This window comes from Rutilus rutilus (assembly GCF_951802725.1).
Source record: "Rutilus rutilus genome assembly, chromosome: 14".
In the NCBI taxonomy this organism is placed as follows: domain Eukaryota; kingdom Metazoa; phylum Chordata; class Actinopteri; order Cypriniformes; family Leuciscidae; genus Rutilus; species Rutilus rutilus.
The window spans coordinates 30,130,688-30,144,264 of NC_140219.1; the positions used below are offsets into that span (position 1 = coordinate 30,130,688).

At 37.4% G+C, this 13,577-nt stretch overlaps 1 protein-coding gene across 2 annotated transcripts; it reads right to left on the reverse strand.

The window, feature by feature from the left end:
- Nucleotides 1–1,842: 1,842 nt before the first annotated feature.
- Nucleotides 1,843–13,406, reverse strand: LOC311303402 (calnexin). 2 transcript variants are annotated; one of them, XM_084429845.1, is made up of 13 exons: nucleotides 13,149–13,406; nucleotides 12,953–13,026; nucleotides 11,904–11,962; nucleotides 11,524–11,665; nucleotides 11,358–11,439; nucleotides 10,996–11,188; nucleotides 10,655–10,814; nucleotides 5,656–5,746; nucleotides 5,423–5,578; nucleotides 4,639–4,758; nucleotides 4,459–4,558; nucleotides 4,306–4,384; nucleotides 1,843–2,277 (listed from the first exon to the last, which is right to left on the reverse strand). In XM_084429845.1, the coding sequence occupies exons 1-12, from the start codon at nucleotides 13,212–13,214 to the stop codon at nucleotides 4,308–4,310; spliced, it is 1,320 nt and encodes a 439-aa protein (XP_084285971.1). In that variant the 5' UTR covers nucleotides 13,215–13,406; the 3' UTR covers nucleotides 1,843–2,277; nucleotides 4,306–4,307. The 2 variants fall into 2 exon arrangements, with proteins under 2 accessions (XP_084285971.1, XP_084285972.1); XM_084429846.1 differs by having other exon boundaries at nucleotides 2,139–2,277; nucleotides 12,953–13,023; nucleotides 13,149–13,347.
- Nucleotides 13,407–13,577: the final 171 nt, after the last annotated feature.

Consider the following 13,577-nt stretch of genomic DNA (forward strand, 5'->3'; position numbering starts at 1 on the left):
GTGTGTGGCTTTCCTAATCAAGTCCAATAGTATAATCAAACACAGCTGGACTCAAATGAAGGTGTAGAACCATCTCAAGGATGATCAGAAGAAATGGACAGCACCTGAGTTAAATATATGAGTGTCACAGCAAAGGGTCTGAATACTTAGGACCATGTGATATTTCAGTTTTTCTTTTTTAATAAATGTGCAAAAATGTCAACAATTCTGTGTTTTTCTGTCAATATGGGTTGCTGTGTGTACAATAATGAGAAAAAAAAAAAAAACCTTAAATGATTTTAGCAAATGGCTGCAATATAACAAAGAGTGAAAAATTTAAGGGGGTCTGAATACTTTCCTGAATACTGAATCCTGTAGATATATATATTATGCGACATACCCGGGTACATTTACAGTTAATTAAACAGATGCATTCAACAATCATTCCAAAAACTGAGGTAACTTTCAGGGTATGTAAGTAACATGACCTGCTCCGGTTAGTTTAGCATTATTATAACATAAACAAATGTTTGATTAAATTACTTTAGCTCACAAATCTTGAAAACCTTAATTCTTTTTCATCACACACATCGTTGATCTGCAATTAAAAGGTTTTCTTTTTATCTAGAAATTTTCTGTATAATATAAATTCTACTATAAAAAAAATCTAATATGTGATGCATCTCAACCTTATCACAAAGGCAGAAGCAAAATAGCTCAAATAATGCAGCTCTTGAACCCTTTGGTCTACAGGCATAATCCTGGTCTCGTTTAAAAGCAGACACTTGCCAGTACAGCAGTGCAGGGATGAATTCAAAACCCGGAAGACTAATTTTCCAGGGATTCCCTAAAGAAGTTTTTATAATGGGGTTTTTCAATATATGAGTAAAATAAGGTAAACAAATGGTGAACAAGTTGACAATACTAGGATGTTTTTTACAGCCAGTTTTGTTCATATTTACCAGGGGTGCCATTAATTGTGGAGGGCACTGTATATACCATTCAATAGGTTCCAACATCTTTACACATATTTTATATATTTTGACATATGCAGTCTAATAACTTGCATTGTGAAAGAGGTACATATTAGAAGCACTGACCTGCATGCTTGTAAAGTTGTCTTTTCAGCAATGCACCTTTCACTGATTTTTCTTCATGTCAATTTTGTCATTCTTGTAAATCTTGAATTATTTAAGAAAATATTTATACATAAACATTTTCATGTATTTAAAAAAAAAAATCTTACGCTGTCTTAGAAATGCTATTAGTACCCCAGAGAGCACATGTACATCACAAAGACGTCTATTTGATGTGTGTGTTTACATCTGGAAGATGTATTTTTTAGAGTGTCTGCTCATCTGCAATACGTCTATAGGACGTTTCCTGTCAGATGTCAAATAGACGTTTAGAAAATGTCTTAAAGATGTAATGATTTAGAATGTATGTTAAAATGACATCTTAAAGATGTTAATAAACAGCAGATGCTTTCCAGATGAAGTGATCTTTAACAGACATCTTGCAGACGTACATAAAGCTCAAGTCTGAGATGAGCTCAACAATACATTGTCACACAAATGTAGTGTTCTGCAATAACATGAAACTTTTAGCGCAATGATATCACATTAAAATGTATATTTTTATCTCTACACAAGAACAAATGAGTCACAGCTTTAAATAAACCGTTAATGAGAGAACTAGTACTGAATACTTCTGCACGGCATCGCATTTGCAAAGCTACAGCTGGGAGAATTTGCCTAATTAGTTTTATTTGTAGTAATATGTTGGCTCGATTACAAGAGATGAATGTAAATCTGCACAGCATCTCATCATTTCACACTATTAAAACAGGAGGACCACTTTTGTCAAATTCATATTTTATTATAATGATAATGCATACACAGTTAGTGTTGGCGGTATGGTTGTGTTCTGGGCAAACTTCATGCTCAGCAAGTCAAACTCCCCTTGGGGTAACAGAACAGATCCAGTAATCATGCATACATAATTACAGGTCACAAAACGAGCCAAAATACATGAGGAAGGATGATTACAATGTAACTTACTGGTATTACTGAAGACAATTGCAAGACAGATATCAGATTAGATTACAGATCTCTAGGCTAGGTGGAGTTGGGGATGGAGAGGGAGTTAGCATCCAGCTGTGCTAAAGAAGAGTGGCTGAATGAATGGGGATTTAAATGAACCTCTGTGATAAAAATGAACAGCTTGACTGACGTGGACTGCTTGAACTAACATGATGCTTGATGTCACTCTGCTGAGGTTTGCCACTGACTCTGTGAGCTGTGAAAATGAAAGAATAATGGTTTAGCCATTTGGACCGTCAACATTTATGGAATGACAGAAACATCATGGGACAAATCCCATGAAAACATGTCTGGGCCATATTTCATCCTAAAATCAGAAGATTTTTTTTTTTTAGAATCAGTAACATCACGACATGACAATTTTTCTTCTAAATTCACATTACTGTAATGACCACTTAACCAGCTGACCAAAGACATTGAATCACCGAATATGTTAAGGAAACACATAAATGCACAGCTTTTGAAAACTACTTTTATCACTTCATGTGCCAAATGCTGCACTGAATACATCAGGAGTGTTACAAACAACAAGTTGGGCCATTTTGTAAATTGCAATAAAATCACGAATCTGTGATTTGTTAATTCTCTTGAACCTTTATTTAACTGACAAAAGTAAAAATAAAAGATTTACGATGTTTTCACTGACCAACTTATTTGTATTTTGTACATATAAACAAGTTTTGATTTTGATGGCTGCTACACTCTCCATTTTTATATATATATATGAAGACTTCAGATGCAAAAGCCTCTAAGTTCGTATTAATATTAACATTAACATTTTTTATCAGGCTCCTATGTATATGTTTCTAAGTACCGGCATTTCTGAATGGGCTGAGTCTGGGATTTAGTGAGTTTGAAGTGAAAGTATTTGATGAGTGTATACTATATGCAGAGAGCATTCACTCAATATTATTATATAATTTTGACAGAGGTGGCTTTTAGAGGCTTTTGCATCGGAGCATTATTTTTAATAAGTAATATTTAATATGGAGTTGGCCCATCCTTTTCAGCTATAACAGCTTTCACTCTTCTGGGAAGGCTTTCCACCAGGTTTAGGAGTGTGTTTATGGGAATTTCTGACCATTCTTCTAGAAGCGCATTTGTGAGGTCAGGCACTGATGTTGGACGAGAAGGTCTGGCTCGCAGTCTCCGCTCTAATTCATCCCAAAGCTCTGTACAGGCCAGTCAAGTTCCTCCACACCAAACTCGCTCATCCATGTCTTTATGGACCTTGCTTCGTGCACTGGTGCGCAGTCATGTTGGAATAGGAACATCCCCAAACTGTTCCCAAACTGATTCGTCAGTGACGGTGTGCTTTACACCTCTGCGTCCGATGCTTTGCATTGCACCTGGTGATGTAAGGTTTGGATGAAGCTGCTGCTCGGCCATGGAAACCCATTCCATGAAGCTCTCGCACTGTTCTTGAGTTAATCTGAAGGCCACACAAAGTTTGGAGGTCTGTAGATATTGAAAGTTGGCGCCTCAGCATGCGCTGACCCCGCTCTGAGTTGTTGTTTCCAATTGCTTTTACTTAGTTATAATACCACTAACAGTTGACTGTAAAATATTTAATAGTGAGGAAATTTCACGAATGGACTTATTGCACAGGTGGCAACCTATCACGGTACCACACTTGAATTCACTGAGCTCCTGAGAGAGACCCATTCTTTCACAAATGTTTTGTAGAAGCGTCTGCATGCCTAGGTGCTTGATTTTATACAACTGTGGCCATGGAAGTGATTGGAACACCTGAATTCTATGATTTGGAGGGGTGTCCCAATACTTTATATATATATATATAAATTCTTTGCAATCTTGCATTGAAAAATTTGATTTTTTTTCAATTGTTTGACAATTCTCTCATGATATTTGGCACATGATACATGACACATCTTTGCTTATAAAAAACAGATTACTTTTTTTCCTTTTACGCTCAATCACGATTCTTAGGAAACCAATAGGGCCTCTGCTCCTTTGGAGTAATAAGGTGAAGATGTCAAGTTGAGCATGGCACAGTAATCTGCTACCATATGACAGTAAAAAGGACAGTAATACAATGATTCTGACAGTATAAGTATTAATAACAAATAAAACCATCAATTATTAATGTTTTTGCAGTTATATTGGTTTTTTTGGTCCACATTACAGTAATAAAAATGCGGACTATATTTTTGGGCAACATGTGACCTGGACATGAGATTCACCCTGTCTGTGTCATACTTACTGTTAACTTGTCACTTCTGAGCTTCTTGGAGCCCTCTTGACCGCTCCGCTTTTAGCCTCAACTCTTGTTTGATTTACACCTTAAACACAACAAAATAAATTAATTTTATGATGAGCACAGTGCAGTTTTGCAGGTCCTGTAAGCATCTCTCACCATCATTATGAGTCACATGTTCCTCCATGTCCTGACGTCTATCTGTCTGAGGCTCGTCTGTTTTTTTATAGTAATAGTTTTGGTCTGGTGGACCAAACCGCTAAAATACACACACATACACAATATTGAAACAATCACAAATTAAAGTTATTTTGTGAATATTTTTATTCATGTATGTACCTTATTAGGCCACATGAAGCTAATGAAGAGGATGATGGGAAGGCCCACAGTGAACACATAGACACCCCAGAGCCACGGCCGCTTGACCGTCGCCATCAACAGCTTTTCAATCCTTCCAGGCTACAAGAGGACAGTGTGAAATAGATGTGATCAATTTACTGTTAATTATTTTAAAACATATGAAAAACACATTTTTTGGTTTATATTTCCTTGATTGTAAGTGAACGAGTATCTTATATCCTAGACTTGGTGTTAACACTTTACAATAAGGTTCATTAGTTAACATTAGTTCATGTATTAACTAACATGAGCAAAACATTTGTTACAGTATTTAATAAATATACAGCTGTTCATTGTTTGTTCATGTTAGTGCATTAACTAATGTTAACAAATACAACCTTTGATTTTAATAATGTATTAGTAACTGTTGAAATTAATATAAACTAAAGATTAATAAATGCTGAAGAAGTGTTGTTCATTCTTAGTTCATGTTCACTAAGGTAGTTAACTAATGTTAATTAATGAACCTTATTGTAAAGTGTTACCGACCTGATCGCCATTTCTTCACATTTTGCCTTCACTAGATCATTTTAATCGGGTGTGTCAGTGGATGAAGTGTTTTGAATGCATGTGGTCTCATTAATGTGAGCTTATAAGAGCTGCATGCTAAATGACAGATTATGACAGAACATGCAAAATGCTCTTTATCACAGAGATTAGTCAGTTTGGTGATGCAGACTGGCTGTTCCAGTTGAAGGATAATGGGTTAACTGTTGCTTACTACCTTTCTCTTGCTCCACGTGTCTTCAGTCCAACGCCTGGCCACTTCCAGACTGTCACAGAGAAAGATGTTGTCAAACATCACATCTCCAGTGAGGGTCCACAGCTCAAATCCCACAGCAGCGACGGGGCTCATGGTGAACGGCTGCTCTCTGCTGTCCTAACACAACAACCACACGAGGACAATGATGAACTGCTCACGGCTAATGCAAGAGATATTTTGGAGTGCTAGCCTACTTTATCATCAGGGTTTGTGCTGGGTTGGCTCTCTGGATTTGATGATGCAGGATGAGATGAACGCTCACGAGACGACGCCACACCATCTGACCTGTCCAAACAAACACACATAAACACGACCACAGATTGATAAAGAACTAAAGTAGGTTGTCCAGTGGTTTGTAATGCACAAACATAAGCCAAGTTTATTTAAAATATAGACTCAAGTTAACATCTTTACAGTAGTCTGTACAGAACTCTCTCTCCCCTATATATATATATATATATAATGATAATTAGTGTTCAAAGCATTCTTAACTGACTCTTCTGTTCACCAATGGAGCCTTTTCACATTTCACACTTGACACATTTCCACAGTGATCAACATCACAGATGTGGTAGTTTTTCATATCATTTTTTTTTATTATATATAATATACATTTACAATGCTTTTTGTGTTACATTACCTCGGCAGAAGACCAAAAATGAATTAGCGCTGCACGGGTGTTTCTAATACAACAGCTGAGCATTTACTTAATCCACACTACAGTCAAAACAAATTGTAATGATGCAAGTTATTATTACTGTTCAAAAAAAATAAAAAAAATAAAGTATATTCTATTTTTAGCAGCTACTACTCCAGAAATACTCCAAATCCTTCTGTCCAAAGGGATAAAGGCTAAGAAGGAAATGGATTCACTAAACATTTTTAATAAAAAATGTCTCATAATTTCTTATTCTCTAAATTCAGAAAGAAAAAAACTCTTTAGAATGGTCTTTCCCCTTAAGTTTGTTCTTGTGGCAAAACTTCTTGAAAAGTTTTTTAAGTTTTTTTTTTTTTAAGATAAACTTTTAGATCCCCATTTAGTCAGTTTAAGATATTAAGTTTTACAGCATTACACTACTTATTACTACTACACGATTTAAAATGTTTATAATTATATATCTTCCGGGAGGGCTGGAGTCTCTCCCAGTGTCTCAGGCCACAGGCGCGGGAACACACTGGACAGACGGCCTGTCCATCAGGACTCATGTTTTAATCTAGAAAGATAATTCTCCTATGACAAATACTAACATATCGCACACAGTTTACATCCAAAACATGATTGGAAGGTGCTTGCTGCTTCATTTATGGACACATAAGATTTACCATTTACCATTAAGATTTACCAGTGTACTTGTCTTATTTATTTTTTTAAATATTTTGTATTTGTTATATTAGACAAGGCAACCTCATGCATAGGAGGATTCACACCATTTTATTTGTTATTATTTTATTATGTTTTATTATGCACTACTAAGGCCCTTTTTCCATCTTAGAAATGTTGCTTAACTAAGACACATGCACTGTACTAGATTATCTGGTACACAGAGCATCAGTATTTACAAAAGAAGGCAGATCCTTGGCTGGCTCCTATGTTCTAGAATAGTCTACCTAGGCTATTATTATTGGCTTTAGATTCTATAAACAATAAAATTTGATTGTGAAAGTTTTTTTAATTTAATTAAAAATAATTTGTTACACTTATATAGCGCTCTTCTTGGGTACTCAAAGCGCTTTACACAGAAGAGGGGAATCTCCTCAACCACCACCAGTGTGCAGCACCACCTGGATGATGCGACGGCAGCCATAGTGCGCCAGAACAACCACCACACACCAGCTTACTGGTGGAGAGGAGACAGAGTGATGAAGCCAATCAGTATATATAGGGATGATTAGGAGGCAATTTGGCAAATTTGGCCAGGATGCCGGGGTTAAACCCTGACTCTTTTTTGAAGAACATCCTGGGATTTTTAATGACCACAGAGAGTCAGGACCTCGGTTTAACGTCTCATCTGAAGGACGGTGCTGTTTGACAGTATAGTGTCCCCATCACTTTACTGGGGCGTTAGGACCCATTCAGACCACAGGGCCAGCAGCGCCCCCTACTGGCCTCACTAACACCTCTTCCAGCAGAAACCTAGTTTTCCCAGGAGTCAACCCTTCTCAGCTTCAGTGGGCAAGTCTACTTAAAGACTGCATGATCAGTATTAAAGGGATAGCTGACCCCCCAAAAAATGTATTCTGTCATAATTTACTAGTCCTCACGTCGTTCAAAACCCATAAGACTTTCGTTCATCTTCGTTACACAAATGAAGATCTTTTAGATGAAATCTGAGAGATTTCTGTCCCTCCATTATCAGCTACGCACCTACCACTTTTCAAAAAGTTTATAAAGAGATTGTAAAACTAATCCATATGAAATGAGCTATTTAGTCCAAATTTTCTGAATAGACTCAATCACTTTATATGATGAACAGATTGAATTTAGGCTTTTATTCACATAAACACTGATCAGCGAACATAAACAGAAGCTCAACCACAAACCTCACTGGTTCTTGCAGAAGCTCAAACGTGCTGCGTAACACGAGAATGAACCTCATTGGTTCTTGCAGAAGCTCAAACGAGCTGCGTAACACAAGAATGAACCTCATTGGTTCTTGCAGAAGCTCAAATGTGCTGCGTAACATGAGAATGAACCTCATTGGTTCTTGCAGAAGCTCAAATGTGCTGCGTAACACGAGAATGAACCTCATTGGTTCTTGCTGAAGCTCAAACGTGCTGTGTAACACGAGAATGAACCTCATTGGTTCTTGCAGAAGCTCAAACGTGCTGTGTAACACGAGAATGAACCTCATTGGTTCTTGCAGAAGCTCAAATGTGCTGCGTAACATGAGAATGAACCTCATTGGATCTTGCAGAAGCTCAAACGTGCTGCGTAACACGAGAATGAACCTCATTGGTTCTTGCTGAAGCTCAAACGAGCTGCGTAACACGAGGATGAACCTCATTGGTTCTTGCTGAAGCTCAAACGTGATGCGTAACACGAGAATGAACCTCATTGGTTCTTGCTGAAGCTCAAACGTGATGCGTAACACGAGAATGAACCTCATTGGTTCTTGCTGAAGCTCAAACGTGCTGCGTAACACGAGAATGAACCTCATTGGTTCTTGCTGAAGCTCAAACGTGCTGCGTAACACGAGAATGAACCTCATTGGTTCTTGCAGAAGCTCAAATGTGCTGCGTAACACGAGAATGAACCTCATTGGTTCTTGCTGAAGCTCAAACGTGATGCGTAACACGAGAATAAACCTCATTGGTTCTTGCTGAAGCTCAAACGTGATGCGTAACACGAGAATGAACCTCATTGGTTCTTGCTGAAGCTCAAACGTGCTGCGTAACACGAGAATGAACCTCATTGGTTCTTGCAGAAGCTCAAATGTGCTGCATAACATGAGAATGAACCTCATTGGTTCTTGCAGAAGCTCAAATGTGCTGCGTAACATGAGGATGAACCTCATTGGTTCTTGCAGAAGCTCAAACGTGCTGCATAACATGAGAATGAACCTCATTGGTTCTTGCAGAAGCTCAAACGTGCTGCGTAACACGAGAATGAACCTCATTGGTTCTTGAGGAAGCTCAAACGTGATGCGTAACACGAGAATGAACCTCATTGGTTCTTGCTGAAGCTCAAACGTGATGCGTAACACGAGAATGAACCTCATTGGTTCTTGCTGAAGCTCAAACGTGCTGCGTAACACGAGAATGAACCTCATTGGTTCTTGCAGAAGCTCAAATGTGCTGCGTAACACGAGAATGAACCTCATTGGTTCTTGCTGAAGCTCAAACGTGCTGCGTAACACGAGAATGAACCTCATTGGTTCTTGCAGAAGCTCAAATGTGCTGCGTAACACGAGAATGAACCTCATTGGTTCTTGCTGAAGCTCAAACGTGCTGCGTAACACGAGAATGAACCTCATTGGTTCTTGCAGAAGCTCAAATGTGCTGCATAACATGAGAATGAACCTCATTGGTTCTTGCAGAAGCTCAAACGTGATGCGTAACACGAGAATGAACCTCATTGGTTCTTGCTGAAGCTCAAACGTGATGCGTAACACGAGAATGAACCTCATTGGTTCTTGCAGAAGCTCAAATGTGCTGCATAACATGAGAATGAACCTCATTGGTTCTTGCTGAAGCTCAAACGTGCTGCGTAACACGAGAATGAACCTCATTGGTTCTTGCAGAAGCTCAAATGTGCTGCATAACATGAGAATGAACCTCATTGGTTCTTGCAGAAGCTCAAACGTGCTGCGTAACATGAGGATGAACCTCATTGGTTCTTGCTGAAGCTCAAACATGCTGCGTAACACGAGAATGAACCTCATTGGTTCTTGCTGAAGCTCAAACGTGATGCGTAACACGAGAATGAACCTCGTTGGTTCTTGCTGAAGCTCAAACGTGATGCGTAACACGAGAATGAACCTCATTGGTTGTCGCACGTCAAGTTTATATGTGATGGCGGGACAGAAAGCTCTCAGATTTCATAAAAAAAATCTTAATTTGTGTTGCGAAGATGAACGAAAGTCTTATGGGTTTGGATCGACATGAGGACATGAGTAATTAATGACAGAATTGACAGAAAAATGACACAATCATTTTTGGGTGAACTAACCCTTTATATTAAGATTAATTTCACATATCGACATACTTGCATACATTTTACTAATGCAACTTGAAAGTCATTGTCCACTCAAAATTTGGAAGGTATTGCAGCTCTTTTACTTTAACAGTCATAAATAAAAATAAATACATGTAACATTCCAAAAAGAACATCCATAATATGTCTTTTTCTTCTAAATGCTCTCTGAGATTTCAGAGAACTGTCAGAGAGACAGTTCCCTTGTTGAGTGTTCAAAGAGAGTAAATGTTGGTTGTGTCCAACACGTGTAAACTAGGGACTTCAGCTGTGAGTGAAGATTGAAGATTACAAGCCACCTTTTCAACCAATTAATTAATTAATTCATAAACCAAAGAAGTGTTGAACCCATTTTGTTTAAGCTGATCCAGGAGGACCTAATATTAAACAGGTTTCAAAACCCTGGACTGCACAGCTATTACAACTCATCTATCAGATATCTCTCAGTGTATAAATAACTCATATACCTGTTGTTTATATATAAATAAAAATCAGCATACCCTTCATGTTCCAACTTTAGGTCAGAGGTTTGAACCCCATCCACTAAGGCCGCATGAGGTTCCTGTGTTTCGTGAGGAGTGTCCATGTCTTCCAGAAGACTGCCCTTGTTTATCAGCGTCAGGTCAATAAAGATTTCAAAAGTGTTGTCGGGATACACGTCTGAAAAGAACATTTTCACTCAAATAAAATTGCAACCAGCATGTCATTATGCAAGATTAGACACTTTCCATACATAAGATTTGCTATTAAAATTGAACTGTCTAGTTTATTAGAATGTAAACGTACTTCAAATCACAGCATTGATCCTTGCTGAACATGCATTTCTTTACTGACTACTCACTTAACGTGTAGAGGTGTGGACGCTGGTCAATAAAATAGTCACTAAGATCCACTTCTGGTTGCCGAGCATGTTTTTCCTCATATGTCCCTGTGATGGGATTGCGACGGCTAAGGATGAAATGTATCTTGTGTTCGCTGCCACACTTATCTGGACCAAACATAATCGTGTATGGGGTGGCATCACTGAACTGGCTCTAAAACGACAATGACAACACAGTGTAGAGAAAGCACTTTTAATCATTGTGAATCTCTTTTTAAAATGTAAAGATTTGACTGTTTTGTCTCATTTAATAAACTGTTCTTTGTGTTTTAATACACCAAGCTTACAGTGCATAACAGGATTATGTGAAATGTAAGTATTACCAAACGAAGATCATCTGAATGAGAAAGCAACTTAATGTAGGCTCCACCACAATCAACCAGCTTTTGGAAGAAAACCTCATACCTGCAGATGTTTTCAAAAGAAGATTTAGTCAAGCGATTTTATTTGTGTTTTAAGGATAGAAGCAAATTGATCAAAATATCTTACTGGAAGCAAAGCGGTTTGTCTTTAAAGTGGTACACTTTCCTCAGGTAAGCAGATATGGCGTGGTGTCTCCCAGGGGATTTGAGGACCAGGCCTCTGTTTCCCAAAAATCTTGGTTCACTTGGTTCCTCTACTACCCACTCACCTGTGTAAAGAAAGGTTTTTCATATCGCCATGTGTTTGTTAATAGCACTGTAAAGAGCAGAATAATATACAGTACTTTATATTGATAAGCCATGATAAGCAGGTCATTATTGCACAATAAACCCCTGATCATCCTTCAGGGTTATTTTGTTATAATGAATGGCTGACTATATAACTCACATTTTAACACTGCTACATTGTTTTCAATATTCAAATTTATATTCACAAAATGCATATACCATTATATTTGAGATGTTTCAGTTGCTCATCTTTCACCGCTTTGGACAAAACCCAGTTTCTTCAGTGCAAACCAGGAGACAGAGAATAACATTCAATGTTAATGAGCAACCATCACTTAATAACTGGACATAACTTTGATCTAATGAAAAGTAATATTTTATATTATTTATTTATATGGGTGTTTCTGCAACTACGGTCACTTTCGACTCTCCCAAATAAAAAAATTGTTTAAATAAAAATTAATCAGTCTGTAATACATTTAAAATGTACACACAATTGCATGCCATTCAAATTTTAATCTGGAATATGTAATTTTTTTAATGCTTTTATACATTACAATAAATATACATACATACATTTAAAATTAGGGGATTTTACGATTTATATATATACATTTAAAATTAGGGGATTTTACAATTTTCTTTATGCCAATCAATATCTTGCAATATCTTGACAGTGTAAATCAAATGTACTGAAGAGGTAAAATAATTTTTTCGCTAATAAAAATCTGAATAATAATTCAAATAAAAACATTGTTGCGGTAATGACATTTTGTTATAATATATGTATTGAACAGTAATATGTATGGTGAGGACAAACAATAAATACTTCAGAAGAAAAGATGATATTTATCTTATTTTTCTGGATCTTGTGAGTGACTTAATGTGGGTGGCCCAATCTGGCACATGTGCTAATTTCTGTTACCATAGAAACTAAACTAAAGTAAAGTATTAATATGAAACTAATTAATTTGAAATAATGTCAAATTGTAAAAGAATTTGCTCATTTTACATACTTGAGGATTGAGACCACAGTTGAGACATGAACAAAAGTGGTGTTTTAACCTATGAATGCTTCCTCATTTTCATTAAATCATAACCAGTAATTCTTTCTATGTCAATGTATGATACTTTGTTTGTATTTATTAAACATCATATGACAAATTTGAACATAAATCTAAAATCTGCCGGGACTTTGTGCCATTAGTTGCAGAAACACATATACTGTATGTATTATAGTATGTTGTCAGTGAGTTTCCGAAACCAACCTGTCCAACGCGTTCGCGTCAAACTGCTCGGCGAAATAAACCTCTTCAGGCGTCGCGACGGGTGTGTTTGCCTTCTGAACAGCAGAGTTCGTTTCAACAGGGTTAAAAGCAAAAGCAGCTGTGATAGGACTCTTTACACATTAATACGTTTTATGTGCATTGGTCACACACAATGCAATATAACCATTATATTTACCTGTGATCCACTGATGAGAGCGAAACACAAACAGAGGCCAAAGAACAAAGGCTGACAGCGCATCATATCTGTATCTGTGAGCAGGAGCAATCTTCTAAGATTATCCTTGATGAAAATCCTTATTTCTGTCCCTCAACTCTACTTTTAACGATTTAGTTTAAGACATGCTTTACATGAGCCTGTATTAAACCTTGACTTGGTAACGTGCGTAATCATCTTCCTGTATTTGCGGGTTAATAAACGTGGACTTTGATCTCTGTCCTGCTGAGCCCTTGCGCTTTACATATAAGATGGCGAAGGAATTTAAATAAGGAATCATTGACGAAGGACGTTCGATCTATGCACTTCACAATGCTTACACACACACACACACACACACACACACACACACACACACACACACACACACACACACACACACACACACAC

Bases quoted from the DNA above. Each gene is read 5' to 3' on its own strand.
- LOC311303402 (XM_084429845.1), bottom strand. From the start codon at position 13,214: ATGATGCGCTGTCAGCCTTTGTTCTTTGGCCTCTGTTTGTGTTTCGCT. The intron at 4,559-4,638 runs GTACATACATGA...TGTGTATTTTAG, and splicing joins GCTTCATGTGGCCTAATAAG to CGGTTTGGTCCACCAGACCA. The intron at 4,385-4,458 runs GTGAGAGATGCT...GTTGTGTTTAAG, and splicing joins ACATGTGACTCATAATGATG to GTGTAAATCAAACAAGAGTT.